The following is a 14,865-nucleotide window of genomic DNA, read 5'->3' as shown; positions in this document are numbered from 1 at the left end:
AGACAGCACCAATGGATGTGGTAAAGGACCAGATACTGGGGAGAAAGTGGGGATCAGGATGCTGCCTCTCGAGGCCTGGTTCCTGCCCTCTCCTGGACCCCACAGTCCCGCTCCTTCTCTCGGCCGCTCCTCACAGGGACAGCTGCACAGACTGACGTTTCTGGGTAATTCCCTTCCCATCGACTTGTAGCTTATTTTTAGTTTTCTCTCGGAGCCATTAACTGTCCTTGCAGGCAAAGGCTGGCAAGAGGCAAGGACTGGGTTTAATCAGCAGGTGGGGCCCCATTAGTGCCTAATAACATATTGATGGGCAGAGACTTGGAGTTCCAAAGTGCCCCCAGCAGCCCTTGCCGAATGACCTCTGTCAGCAGAACTGGACGCTGGCTTGGGGGCTTGAGTGGCGGAAAGTCTGGGGAAGAGCCCTTGGCGGGGCCGGAGAACTGAGCAGGACCTGGGGACAGGACATCCTCTGACTCGGAGCCGTTGGCAGCGTGCAGAATTCAGGCAGGGGGGAAGACACTTCGAGAGCCTGAGTCTTGACAGGACGGCCAAGATGCTGAGTAGCCCAGCGGTTTCAAGCGCAGGCTCTGTGAGCACCCTGCCTGGATTTGAATCCTGACTTTGCCACTCCCTGGCAAACCAGTCACTGAAGTTGTTGGTGCCTCAGTTTACTCAACTGTAAAACGAAAACAGCAGCCCCTTCCTCAAGGCCCTGTGGTGAGGAGGAGAGGAAGGGATGATGCAAAGCCTGGAACTGTGCTTGGAGATAACTAGAGCTCAGGAGACAGGTTCAACAGATACTTAGTGAGGGCCGACTGTGTGCTGGTGGGGAAATTCTAGAAGCTGGGGATAGAGCAGTGAGCAGACCAGAGACCCCTGCTCTTATGGAGCAGATATTCTGGGGAGAGAACAACTGATAAACAAATAAGCATATGAAAATACAGTCAAGTTCTGCAGAGAAAGGATAAATAAAGCAGGCGAGGGACTAGCAGAGGGGAGTGAGGAGAGGCTGCTTTATATAGGGTGGGCAAGGAAGGCCTCACCAAGAAGATGACATCTGAGCAGAAACTCAAAGGGAGAGAGGTGAGGGAGCCATATAGATACATAGGATGAGGGCGTCTGAGCTGGGGACACAGCAAGTGCAAAGGCCCTGAGGCAGGGATGAAGATGATGAGAGAGATAGCAGGTGCCAGACCATGCAGGCCCTGTGGGCTTTGGGGAGGACTTTGACACTAAGAAAGGAATTCTTAGAGGGCTCAGAAGAGGAGCAACATGGCCTGCCATCTGCTTTAGGGAGATCATTCTGGCTACATTCCTAAGAATGGGCTGTAATGGAGAAGGGGAAGCAGGGAGACTAAAGATAAGGCCACTGCAGTATCCAGGCAAGAGACGATGGTGCTGGACCAGGGTAGGCCCAGGGGACGAGTGCATGCATTCTGGACTCACTTCCGGGGAGAGCCAACAGGATTTGCTGTTGGACGGAACATTGAGAGGGGGCACCAACGAGGATGCCTTCAGGTTTGGGTCTGATTAACAGGAAGGATGAAGATGCTGTGAACAGAGGAGAAAGATGGCGAAAGGGGCAAGTCTGGGGGTAGAAAATTCAGAGGGTTGATTTTAGGTGTGCTGAGCTCGAAACGGAGAACTGAGTGGGCGGTAGGGAGGTACACCTGGAGTAAAGAAGAATCTGGAGCTCAGGGTTAAGGTCCAGGAGGGAGATGTGCATTTGGGAGTTGGCAGCGTAGGGGTGACTGGAGACAGTGGGGGCTTGGGTGGATGGAGGAGGAACCAGGCCCTGGGCCTCTCCAGCTGTGGGGCTCAGGAAGATGGAGCCCACCCAGGAGACTGAGGAGGAGTGGCCAGGGATCTGGGAGGGGAGCCAAGAGGGAGGCCACGCAGAGGCCAGGTGCAGAGAGTTCCGCAAGGTGGCAGAATGGTATAACTGATTCCTGGTGTCTGATCAGAGTGAAGTCAGGAGGAATAATAGAGGGGTCCGGGAAGCTTCCAGCATCCAGGGCCCTGAAGGGCCACCCGCTGGGCTGAGATCCAAGGTCCAGGACAGGGAGGGGCTGGCTCTAAGGGGACCGGGTGGGCAGAGAGAGGAGTTCACGAAGGTCTGTCCACCAGGCGCACGGCAGTCCGGGCTCCCCTCCCAGCTCTGAGCCTTTGGGCAATGGGCAATCTTGTTGACCCTAAAAAAAAACATTTTTTAATCATAAAAAATGAAAAGGAAGATCGTCAATGATCTCCTACCCTTCAGCTCTGCTTTCTTCTGCAGTGGCTCCAACCCCAGATGGGCTTCCCCAGCTGTGGCAACAAAGGTCCCCTTGGCTCCTGGCTGTTGGGCAGCCCCTGCGGAGGAGGGCTTCTCCTTCCCTGGGATTCCTGCAGAAAAGCCAAGTGTGGTGCTCACTGGCCCAGCCGGGGTCACACGTCCCCTCTGAGGGCATCGCTCCGAGTGGCCCAGCCCAGGTCACATGGCCACAGCTGAGGTCTAGGGAGGTGGGTCAGCCCCAGATGACCAAAGTGAAGTGGAGGTAGTTCTTTGAAGGAAAATGGGGCTGTTACCCACAGGCAAGGGGGGAATGCCGGGCAGGCAGGGCTGCAGGTGTCCCCACTCCGACGGACTGGTGAGGTGGCCACAAAGTGGCACACGGGAGTCTCCAGAAGCTGCTCTCTGCACACTTTGAGCGCCCCCTGGAGGCCAGCTACGACCATTCACAGAAAAAGTAGAGCCGAGGACAGGTGCTCCTGGATGAATGGACTTTGGCTGCAGGGGTAAGGGATGAGGCCAGATGGACGTGTCCTCTTGGGGAAACTGAGGCAAGGCCCTATGGCAGACTCAGCTTCCAGCATACTGAATTCAAGCTCTCTTGTAGCGGTGTGACCACAGGCACACATGCACACTGACACGTCTGTGCAGTGGGCGGAAGGCAGTCTTCGCCACCTCCCTAACTTGCCACAGTTTCTTCCTGAAAGCAGAGATCACTGAGCAGCCTCCTGTTCCCCTCCTACTTCATAATCAATCAGCGGGGGCCCTCACCGGACTGTCTGGGCGAGATAAAATGGCCATTGCACTGAGTTAACCCAAGGCTGAATTATTTATCACCTACACTCCCCTGGCTATTTAAGTGATGGACAGCAAGTGACCTTGCCTGTGTCTGCTGGACCTGAGTTCCCCCTTGCTCTCGAACAGGGTGGGGGAGGGTGAAGAAGGGTGCCGGGAGGGGAAACCCCTTCTGAGCCCCTAGTCTGTGCCCGGCGTGTGGAAGTTGCTTGTATCTGGTCTTGGGCCCCTTGTGGACACCCTAGGAGTGAGCATGTTATCCTCTTTTTACCAAGAGGGAAGGTTTTTTGTTTTGTTTTTAAGATTTATTTATTCATTTTTTTACAGAGAGATGGGAGGGGAGGGACAGAGGGAGAGCGAGAGCAGGCTCCCCGCTGAGCCGAGGCCTGATGCAGGGCTCGATCCCAGGACCCTGCGATCCTGACCTGAACTGAAAGCAAAGGCTTAACCCACTGAGCCACCCAGCGCCCCAGGAGAGAGAGTCTTAAGCAGACTCCTCACTGAGTGCAGAGCCTGACCTGGGGCTCGATCTCACAACCCTGAGGTCATGACCTGAGCCAAAATCAAGAGTTGGATGTTTAGCCAACTGCACCACCCAGGCGCCCCTCAAGATGGAGGTTCTGAGCCCCAGAGAGGGAAGAGACTCATCTGGAATCATCGAAAGAGGGAGTTGGGATTTGAACCCAGCTCTGTCTGGTCCAGCCCAGAGTTCTGCCAGCCCACCTCCCGGGCAGCTGTGGGACATAAACATTTATTTGACAAATGTCATTGAGCCCCTACTGTGTGGTGCATAGTTTTCCTTTCCGTGGAAAAGGGTGAAAATGGTCCCTGCTTGAAGGGAGGACTGAGTGAGGAAATGTGGTACCTCCTTGTTATGGAATTCACAGCTAAAGAAAAAAAGCAGAATTTGTGTCCCCATTGTCGATGCTCTGGGCGCTCTTGTTTACTACCTTGTTCTGGGTGTTTTTTTCTGTGATGAAGATCACCCAGTTTTTAAAATCCACGTTTTTAATGTTACTTAATATGGTGTCATGAGACTTCGTCCTGGTCATTGCAGATCACTATAAAAATACTCATTTTTGTTTTGCTTAAAAGTACTGTATCCAGGGCCACCTGGGCAACTGAGTCAGTGAAGTGTCCAGCTCTCGATTCCAGCTCAGGTCATGATCTCAGGGTCATGAGACTGAGCCCCATGGCGGGCTCTGTGCTCAGCGGGGAGTCTGCTTGAGATTCTCTCTGTCCTTCTACCCCTCCCTCCTCTCTTTCTCTAAAAATCAATCAATAAATTTTTTTTGTTTTAAAAAAGTACTGCATCCATTAAAAAAATGTCAAACAGTCTAAAAAGACATATGCAGTGGAAATCAGTACCTGCCCCCCATCCTTCCCGCTTCTGTCCCAGAGGCTCCTTGAAGAGCTGGTCTGTGCTTCCTCATATGATCCCTCATGAAATGTACCCACAAGTGGGAGCACAGTGAAGCCGCCTTCCGTGTCGTGCTTCCGTGCGCCTCAGCTACGGCCCGTCAGTACACACACTGCCACAAAACCAGCTGTCTTGGGGCGCCTGGGTGGCTCAGTGGGTTAAAGCCTCTGCCTTCGGCTCAGGTCATGATCTCAGGGTCCTGGGATCGAGCCCCGCATTGGGCTCTCTGCTCAGCGGGGAGCCTGCTTCCTCCTCTCTCTCTGACTGCCTCTCTGCCTACCTGTGATCTCTGTCAAGTAAATAAATAAATCTTTAAAAAAAAAAAGCCAGCTGCCTTTTAACGATGTCCTGTATCATCATCGGGAGGACCGATCATCCTTTATCTCATCGATCTACTGATAGACATCGAGATTGCTTCCAGTCTTTTGTTGTTACGTCAGTACTGTGATCAGTATCCTCGTCCAAATGTCTTTTTGTCTGCATGCGATTACGCGTATAATAGAGTCACCGGGGAAACATGGTATGTAATGACTGTTAACATTATCGAGATGGGATGGTGGACAAACTCTTGCCCCCCCAGCCGAGGTGAACTGCTGTTCCACCCATGCCTGGAGCTCGTTTCAGGGAACCCCACACACATCTAGCCACATGCTAAATACCTGAATATTAAAACATTCAGCTAAGGCTGAAGTCTTGGAGCAAGAAATTTTATCCATTTTCCTGATTATTAAACTATTGGGAATTTTTATGTTGAAGAAATTACGGGCTCTCGCTGTCCCCCTTGATTATGGCTTCCTTGCTTCCCGCACACACAACACTCGGATATTTGAAAGTAGATGTCTGGATGTCACGCCACTTGGCTTTGTTGTGTACCAGCCAGCCACAAAAACCCAGTGGCATACACCGCTGAGCACTTACTTAGCTCCCATGTCTGTGGGTCGGCTGGGAGTCTGCTGCTCTCCACTAGGCTCAGCTGGACCGCCGGCTCTGCCCCGTGAGTCCCGCGTCCTCCTTGTGGGACCAGCAAGCCAGCCGGGCAGGTGGAAACACACAAGGTCTCTCAAGACCTAGACTTCCTGTTAATGCTCTGTCAGTTCTGCTTCATTCTGTTGGCCAAAGCGAGTCACTGATTCACGGTGACTGGGAGGAAGTGCCAAGTCCCCGGCGAGGGGCATGGATACAGGGAAGGGCAGAGAATTGTGGCTAAGGATGCTGTTACTCTCAGATGTTAACCACAATCTTAGGGGATACGCCCAGTTCCTGCTTCTGACACCGCTTCACTGATTAGCTATGAAGATTACCTATGTGAGCTCAGATCAATGAGTTTGCTCAAGGTCAAGGATGCCAAAAATAGCCCAGAGGTTGACATTGGGCTACACCAAAGCCCCAGAGCATATTTGAGCCACAGGCCTGAGCCGAAGATAAACATGAGTCATGCCTAGAAGTTTGGCAGGCGTGGGAACCTCCGTGCCTTGGCCTGGGCCGTGTCTGTGGCACAGACCGGTCAGCTCTCGCCCCAGGCCTGCCCTCTTGGTGGTATAACGGGCTCCTTCTCATTGCAGGGGAATATGGGTCCTGCTGCCTTCTGGCTTCTGCTCTTCCTCCTCAAGAATCCCGAGGCCCTAGCAGCTGTTCGTGGAGAGCTCGAGCAGCTCCTCTCCAGAGCAGAGCAGCCCATTTCACAGATGACTACCCTCCCCCAGAAGGTTTTGGACAGCATGCCTGTGCTCGGTGAGAGAAGCAGACCCTCCAAATTAGCCCCAAAGACTCGGTCATTGTGGGGACGCTAAGCCCTTCCCAGCACGGGCTCCCATTGTCCAGGGTCCATCAGCATCCTCTGACGTAGGGTCCCCCTAGACCTTCTATCTTCTTAAACCTGGCATCTCTGTGCCCCTCTCTCAGCTGCCCGGGACACGTGGACTCGGTCAATTTGTGGTTGCTATTGGCAGAAAACCTCACTGAAACTGGCTAAAGCAGAGGAAGGACTTTTTTTGAGGGCGTTAATTAGGAAGTTCAGAAGATAGCTAGCTTCAGGCACAGGTGGACCCAGGTGCTTTAACAGGACTCAGTACTCCCTCTCAGCCCTGCTCTGCTGGGTTGGCTCCAGTCTCAGGCCTGCGGGATGGCCACCAGCGGGTCCAGGCTGACATGCTGTCAGCCCTGGGAGGTTGGGAGGGTGCACTTCTCTGCAACAGTGCTACCAAAAGTCCCAGGAATGTGTCTTTGAGTTATATGTCCACCTCGAACCAATCATGGGGTTCAAAACTTTGGGATACTCGGATTGGCCGATTACACACAGCCTGTGGATTGGGAGTAAAGTCAACAGCCCAACCTCTGAGACTGGGAGAGGCCGTGGTCCCCAGAAGAAAACCAGGGAACAATGTCCAGATGGGGATTGGAAGCTGGGCAGACAGAAACAACCAATATCGATGGCCTTGCTCTCCCCTAGTCTGCTCTGATCTCTCTCTGGCTCTCCTAGTCCCTCACAGCTTCTCCTAGAGTGAGACCCAAACCCTCACATCCCTCTGAGGACCACAGTAATCATATCTCATCACTTGGCCTTTTGTGGCCTCACTGTGTCATGGTGGGCAAGTCACACACCCTCTCTGAGCCTGCCCACCTTCCTCTGTAAAACGAGGGCCGAGGGTGGCATGTGAGTGTGTGAGGGGACAGCTGCTGACCCTTCCTGGTACTTGCCTGTGCAGATAGTGTGCTGAGTGAGAGCCTCAGGCTCACCGCCGCGCCCTTCATTACCCGGGAGGTTGTGGTAGACCTGGCCCTGCCCATGGCAGACGGACGGGAATTCAGCCTGCGACGTGGAGACCGCCTCCTCCTCTTTCCCTTCCTGAGTCCCCAGAAAGATCCGGAAATCTACACAGACCCAGAGGTAAATTACATACTCGAGACCTTGGGGGGAAAAATCAGTGGCTTTGGGACCAGTCAGATCTGCGTGGCAGGCCACTTCTGCTCTTTGCTGTGTGACCATGCCGAGATTACTTCACCTCTCTGTGTCTCTGTTTTCTCACCTGTGAAATGGACCTCATAATAGCACCTGCCTCACAGGGTTGTCAGGAAGGTGAAATGAGAACATGTAAGAAAGGCCTTCACAGTGCCTGGCACACAGAGAGTGCTCTGTAAGCACTCGCTGAGCAATTTTCCTTTTTTTGGAGTGTTACAGTGTCAGCCTCTCAACACTTTTCTCTCTCCCTGGACTTTGAGATGGGTCGAATTTTCATAATTCCTAACAGATTTGGGTGCTTACTGTGTGCCAGGCCCTGTGCTGTGTATCCGTCCACCCACCCACGCTCCCATCCCCCCACCCACCTATTCAGGCATCCATCCCATCCACCCACCCATCCAACCATCCTTCCCAGCCATGCACTCACCCATCTGTCCATCTGTCCACCCACCCATCCATCAACTCACCCTTCCATCTTTCTGTCCGCTGATCCATTCCCCTTCTTCCCACCCTCCTTTCATTCACAACCTCCTCCGTGCCAAGTCCTGTGCTTGGATACAATCTCCCCTTATCATTCTATAGTGTAACCGCAGGAAATTGGCAACCTCTTTTTTAAAAAATAAATTTTTTTTAAAGATTTTATTTATTTATTTGACACAGAGAGAGAGATCACAAGTAGGCAGAGAGGCAGGCAGAGAGAGAGGGGGAAGCAGGCTCCCTGCCGAGCAGAGAGCCCGATGCGGGGCTCGATCCCAGGACCCCGAGATCATGACCTGAGCCGAAGGCAGCAGCTTAATCCACTGAGCCACCCAGGCGCCCCTAAAAAATAAATTTTTAAAGTAACCTCTGGGCCCCTCCGCGGGGCTTAAACTCATGACCCCGAGATCAAGAGCTGCATGTTCCCCTGACAGAGCCCGCCAGGCGCCCCTAAAAATCATTTTAATCTTTAAATTTTAAGCTGCCTAAGCCATGTATGCTTATAAAGTAGAAATATACAGGCATGTATGTTTAAAAGTAAAAATTTTCCTTTATTCCTTTCACTTTCCTGTTCCACAAAGTTCCCTAACAACGGTTTGGAATGCAGCCTTTAAGTTATTTTTATGTCTTTGCAGACATACACACAACACACTCACGCATGTAGGAACAGATAGGTGTATGGACAGGATCACACAACACGCACTCTTCCGAAACTTCAGCAACCGGTCTAAAAAATTCTGTGCACGCACACAGACCGAGCTCAGCCTGCTAAACGGCTACCATAATTACTTTAACCAGTCCGCTATCGATTGACCTTTACAATGTTTTCAGTCTACTCCTCTTATAAACAACACTTTGAGGAACATCCTGACACAGTTTTCTTCGGGGATGCGTGTTGTGGGGGCGGAGTCGGAAAATGGACCTCCTTCCTCTTCCAGGTGTTTAAATATAACCGATTCCTGAGCTCCGATGGGTCAGAGAAGAAAGATTTTTACAAGGACGGGAAGCGGCTGAAAAATTATAGCATGCCGTGGGGAGCTGGGCACAATCAGTGCCTGGGGAAGGCTTACGCCATTAGCAGCATCAAACAGTGAGTGTGGCGGGAGGGAGGGGAGCGGGCCTGATGGGAGAGGTTCCCGCCCCAGTTTCTTGGCACATGCCCTCCTCTTCCAAGACCTCGGCTTCTCAGCCAGGAAAATGGGCAGAGGCTCCAGAGGGCCTGTGAGCCATCTCCTGCCCACCGATCTGTTTATTTGTGTGCTCAAAATGCCTGCTAACTTTGAAGAATCAGAAGATCTCACATAAAAAGCCAGATTTCTGGTCTCTTTTGAAATAATCAGATCTGGCAGTGAGCTCTTCCCTCCGAATGTGGTGTCCAAATACTAAACATGGGACGTTCTGTGCAGCTGACCGCTGCCGTCTGTCTGCAGCTGGCCTGCACGTTCAGACCCCCTTGGCAGGAACTGGCCAAATGGCATTGTTCCCTCTTGGTTATTTTAGTGCCTGTGGACCCGAGTGCCTTATAAATTCTCTTCCCTGGATCCCAAGAGCCTTGGCCCCCAGGCCACAAACAGATCAGGCCAGGGTTAGGACATCCGCCCTGTCGTGTGCCGCCCCCTGTGTGACTGTAAGCTGGGTGACCTGCTGTGTCTGGGTCCTCAACTGTCCAGCTGGGGGTACAGATCATACTGTACCCCAGGGGTGTCAGAACAAAGGAATTGGGTCTTGCGAAGTACTTAACCCACTGCCTGGCTCCTTGTAGGTATCTAATAAGGACTCGTTATTACTATAATTACTAACATGCCGGCATTGTGCCAAGTGAATGGGCACGTTACATTAACCTGTTGGTCTCCGTTTTCTCAGCAGTGAAATGGAGCTCCTAGTATAGCCCGTTCTGCCTTGGTGCTGCAGGTTAAATCCCTAAAAATCATGGCCATGTGAAACCACGCAATAAAATCCACAGGGATTTGGAGGGGCGGGGATGGGGTCGGGACCCAACAGACAAAAAAACCTAAGTGCCACGTCCAAGTTAAGAACCCAGGGGGGAGATGGTCGTACAGGCTCACACGTGTTTCAGGGCTGAGAAACACATAGGTGCTGCCACAAATATGGCGTTTGACCTTGAAAACCTCTGAAACTTGCTGGTGGAAGCGGGCGGCGGGCAGGTTGCAGCTGTGCTGTGAAGCATGGCAGGAGGGTCCCCTGAAATCGGACACCCGGTGTCAGTGGGGGTGCACCAGCCACCCCGGGAGCCGAGCTCTCTGGGGGAGTTCAGGTGTGTGCATGCGTGGGTGCATGGATGCCCGCTCAGTGGGTCCAGCTGGGTGCGGCTTTGCATTGTCCTCGTGCTTCTCGCACACGAAACACATAAGCAAATGAGAAATTTGCCTGAGGCCTCCTTGGGGCCCCAATACATCCATCATGTTGAAACAGACCCACGTGTTCAAAAGTGTTGTAGAACTGACTGCAGGTCCTACTTTATAAAGTTTTTGGACAGATAAAAAGAGACCTGGGGTGCTAAATGCTTAGCCCAGCGCCTGGCACCTAGCATTTCAACAAATCAGTCATTTTGTTATTTGCTCTCCCCTCACTGTCGTGCAACACTGCTCAGTAGGGGTCAGTCCAACACTGACTCTAGAGGTCAGATCACCTGCATCTGTGACGGTGCCCCTGGGTGAGACTCAAGTAGGGAATAAGGAACAGGATCCAACAGGATGGTCCTGATGGAAGGAACCAGCCAGGGCTCTTGGGAGTGGTCAAGCAAAAAAAAAAAAAAAAAAAGGTGTTGGTTTTCTATGTTCTAGCTTGGAAGCTCCAGCTGTGGAGTATGGTCCATTGGCAAACCTGATTCCTTTGGCCTGCGCTTATGAAAAAAATACACGAGTTGCTACCATGTCATCTGGACCCCTGTGGCCTGCGACAATGGGTTTAGTTCCCGCTCACTAACTGGGTTGTGGGTGTGGGAGCCCCTGCCCTCCACACACAGATTCAGGGACCAAGCTCTTTCCATCTCCCCACTCCACCGCCCCAACTCGAGGTACATGCAGCCGTCAGGCAGAGAGCACACCGGGAGTCTCGAGCTCCCGGAGCTGTCTTTGGTGTGGAGTCAACCCTTGTCACTCCTGCTCCCAGCCCCGGGGGCAGAACCAGTGGGTGGGCCTCCTAGCCACAGGGTCAGGTGGACAGGGAGGGGCTCGTGCACTCCCGCTGGGCAGGAACCACCTGGGGTCAGACTCTGGAGGAAGCCATTGCCTTCCTGCCCTATCAGAGATGCCCCCTTGGTCTCCCAATCCTACACACCTTCGACACCATCTCTCTGCAGATTCGTGTTCCTCGTGCTGGTGCACTTTGACCTGGAGCTGATCAACCCCGACGTGGAGATCCCCGAGTTCGATCTCAGCAGGTACGGCTTCGGGCTGATGCAGCCGGAACACGACGTGCCTGTCCGCTACCGCGCCCGGCAGTGAGCTCCAGGAGCAGACGGGGCTCCGCACACATGCCTCCACCCAGCCTGCTCCCCATCACCCAACTTCCTGTATCTACGTTCGCCCTGGGTGCAGGAGCTTTGACCACCCAACAGGGCCAGCACTTCCCTGATTTTTTCCTAGAAGGCTGTGTCCTGGGAGGAGAATGAAGGCACGCTGAGAGGAGGGGGATGGAAAAGGACACCAAAAGCTCTATGAATTGTCTGCAGCTATGACTGAGTTCCACATGAGGCTCTGCTCCCAGCTCACCTTGCTCCCCCCTCCCCCACCTAGGATAGCCACAGAAGCTGGGGCAGGCAGGGCAGAAGCGGAAGTTCTGCCGTGTCCCAGCTCTCCGATGGGGCCAAGTCCTTGACAGTGCTGTGGTCCAGGCCTTAGCCAGTCAAAGCAGATGCTGGCCTTAAAAGGGCCAGTCAGGGCCTCACGGTGTATTTATTGAAATAAGCTGTGTCCCCAAATTATTATTAATCTAGCCAACACCAAAGGAGTCCCTTCAAATATGCCTTCCCTAGGCGCCCATTCACTAGACACATCCCTCATCTCTCCAATCACACAGATGCTTGAGAAAAGTCAGGAAGGTTTTCCCAAAGGTCAAGGTACAGATCATGAGCCCCCTGCAAAGGCTGGGCTCTGAGGAGTAGAGTTCTCTGTTCTAGACATACGGCCTCCAGATGGAGAGCTTTCCCAGGGTCGAGACTCAAGTAGGGAATAAGGAACAGGATCCAACAGGATGGTCCTGATGGAAGGAACCAGCCAGGGCTCTTGGGAGTGGTCAAGCAAAAAAAAAAAAAAAAAGTGTTGGTTTTCTATGTTCTAGCTTGGGAGCTCCAGCCGTGGTGTATGGTCCATTGGCAAACCTGATTCCTTTGGCCTACGCTTATGAAAAAAATACACGAGTTGCTACCATGTCATCTGGGGGAGAGTTCATTTAAAATGCCCAGCTTCTCTTGAAAACTTGGAAGAGTGGACTACACCGGGCCCATATTCCCAAGGGCAGCTGTTGGCCGGGGCTGAGCAACAGCCCACTCCCTTACCCGGGCCATGGGCATTCTGGCTCACGAGGGTTTCCACGTGGTGGAAATTTTTTTTCTGCTCCATTCACAGTCTCTCATGGCCCTTGGAGGCATTCCTGTTTGAGAGCCCTGTTCTGATTCTTAGAAGGGATATTGGAGGATGTGGTAGGAACCTGCTCATTGGTCCTCAGACCAGTGACTCTCCCTAGCCTGGCTGCGCCACCGTTTGAACAGATTAAGGATGAAAACTTGCCTTTGCGTCAGCTTTAGAGAAAAACAGGTCAAAGAGGAAAACTGCCTGGAAACATGTGTTCTGATGGTAAGTGTTATAAGGAACATTAAGTCCTGTTTACTGAGGACCCTCTATAGGCCCATGACAGGCACAGTGGATGCAGCATTTCTGCTTCTCGCAGCCTCTCTGTGAAGAGAGGACGGTCAGGCCTTCTTGAGAGATGAGGAAATGGGCTCAGAGAAGTGGCGTGACTTGGTAGGGTTTGGCAGAATTATTGTCCCAGTAGCACATGGTAGATGGGCCGCTCTGCGTTCCCTGGGCTCAAGGAGGGTGGTGTGGAGGGCCAGTGCTGATTCGCATTGGAGAGCTGCCAGAGCCAGAGGCACCCATGGCTGGCAGCGACTCACGAGACACAGACATGCATATGCACGCATAGCTCAGTCCCTCTAGCTTTAGCTGGAGGGAGGAGAGGACATGAGATCTCAGAACGGTCCAGGGGCCAGTCTCTGCTCAGAGCCGCGCCAGGGCTCGGGGGCTTCCCTGGCCCTCAGCCTCCAGGCACCTCCAGGATTCCCAGACAGACGCTGTGATTGGCAGGAGGCAGGATATCCCCAGGGAAACCCATCTTCACGCCTGGGTGACCCCCGCTGCCGCCGCCTGCTTCTTAACTCTGCAGGAAATCAGGGTTGGCAGCCTTCTGTGGGAGGACAGAGCCGGTTTCCATGGCAACCGTAGCTGCCGCCTCCTGGCTTGGAAGGGAAGGAAAAGGCTGGCAGAAATAGATGTGGGAAGGTCTGTCGGTGTGGGGCTGTGCCCTGGTGCGCTGGGGAAAAGCCCTTATGACTTGCCCCACCGCCAAGACACCGCTGCCCTATCACCGGGACTAGGTTCTCACCCACGTTCCCAAAAAGGCCAATTCCTTTTAAAGGTGGTGCCTCCTTGGAGCCACAACATTACGAAGAGATGGTTCTCCCACCTGGCGGCCCCAGCTGGTACCAGAGCTTGGGAACCGATGCTTTAAGCCCTCCCTTGTTTTAATCCTTTTTCCTTTTTTCTTTCCTTCACCCACCCTTTTCTTCTTTTCAAGAAAAAAAAAAAAAGTCAATATAAGATATAGAGTAAAGAGGGGCAGATGTGTGTGTTAGCTCCTTGCTGCCGGTTAGTTAGGAAGGTACCGGGACATCGTTGTCTTTCTTCAGACTTGGCTTTAGAATCACAAAGGTGCAGGAGGCCTGTCAGAAATGCTCTTAGGTCGACCCGATGAAGCGTTTCCTTCCCATCGGCGTTATTCTTTTGTGTTCTGTTTCGTATTGCTGTTTACCAGATATTTTCCTTTAAAACAGACTCATTGTTTCAACTTTAAATTTGCTTAAAAGGGGAAACTTTATTCCACCGCAGCCAGTAAAGGACAACATGTATCACTCGCTGCCAAAATTAGAAAGTGGCTGTGAAAAATACATTTGCGGGGGCGGGAGGGGAGGAGGCGGTGGGGGACGGTGGGGGGGGGCCTCTGGGCTCCTGCCGCCGAGGCTCAGAGCCTGAGCCCTGGCTCTTCTCCATTGCAAAATGAGACAAGCAAGCGTTGCCCGGGGTGTTACAGCGAGGTGGGCGCCACCCCAGACCTTCTCGCAGACCATCCCGGGCTGGAGGAGGAGTAAGCGAGCTCCGCCCCTTCTCCGGCCGCCGGCTGGCCCCGCCCACAGCGAGGTGGGACCGGCCCGCCTGCCCATTCTCCGGATGGAGAAACAGGCTCCGGGAGTTCATTTGTCTTGCCAAAGTCCTTGATCTTGGTGTGCGTGGTGTGTGTGTGTGCGCGCGTGTTAATAAACACAGTGTTGGGGGGTGGGGGGAGGGAGCCGTCATGATTATGCCTTACTGTTTTAATAAAGAATTCTATTTTCATATAATCTCGATGAACGGAAAAATGCTGAAATGTATTAAACCAACCTTGTTTATGGAACTGCCTCTGAGTGTGATTCAGGTTGACAGTCGGCCCTGTCCGCGACGGCAGGGCTGGATTCTGGGAAGAGAGCACAGAGGACCTACTGTGTGCCTGCTTTGGGACGGGGCCTTTAGAATCCGTCACAGGGCCAGCGTTCCTCTGTATATTATGACCCATTTTTACAGATGGAGAAACTGATGGTCGGAGAGATGAAGTGGCTTGCCCGAGATCACGTGGCTAGTTAGTAGCCGCAAGAGTTGAGGGCAGTCC

General features: G+C 52.9%; 1 protein-coding gene across 1 annotated transcript in view; it reads left to right on the top strand.

Moving 5' to 3' along the window:
* Positions 1 to 14,613, top strand: part of PTGIS (prostaglandin I2 synthase) — a 40,987-nt gene extending 26,374 nt beyond the window's left edge. Inside the window, exons 7-10 of the mRNA XM_045981616.1 lie at positions 6,050 to 6,218; positions 7,193 to 7,374; positions 8,862 to 9,013; positions 11,246 to 14,613. Of these exons, the coding sequence (XP_045837572.1) occupies positions 6,050 to 6,218; positions 7,193 to 7,374; positions 8,862 to 9,013; positions 11,246 to 11,390 (648 nt within the window). The 3' untranslated portion in view covers positions 11,391 to 14,613. The remainder of the gene's footprint in view (positions 1 to 6,049; positions 6,219 to 7,192; positions 7,375 to 8,861; positions 9,014 to 11,245) is intronic.
* Positions 14,614 to 14,865: the final 252 nt, after the last annotated feature.

Source organism: Meles meles, chromosome 16 (genome assembly GCF_922984935.1).
Source record: "Meles meles chromosome 16, mMelMel3.1 paternal haplotype, whole genome shotgun sequence".
NCBI lineage: Eukaryota > Metazoa > Chordata > Mammalia > Carnivora > Mustelidae > Meles > Meles meles.
The sequence above is the reverse complement of the archived record's forward strand: the minus strand, read 5'-3'. Positions and strand labels throughout refer to the sequence as shown.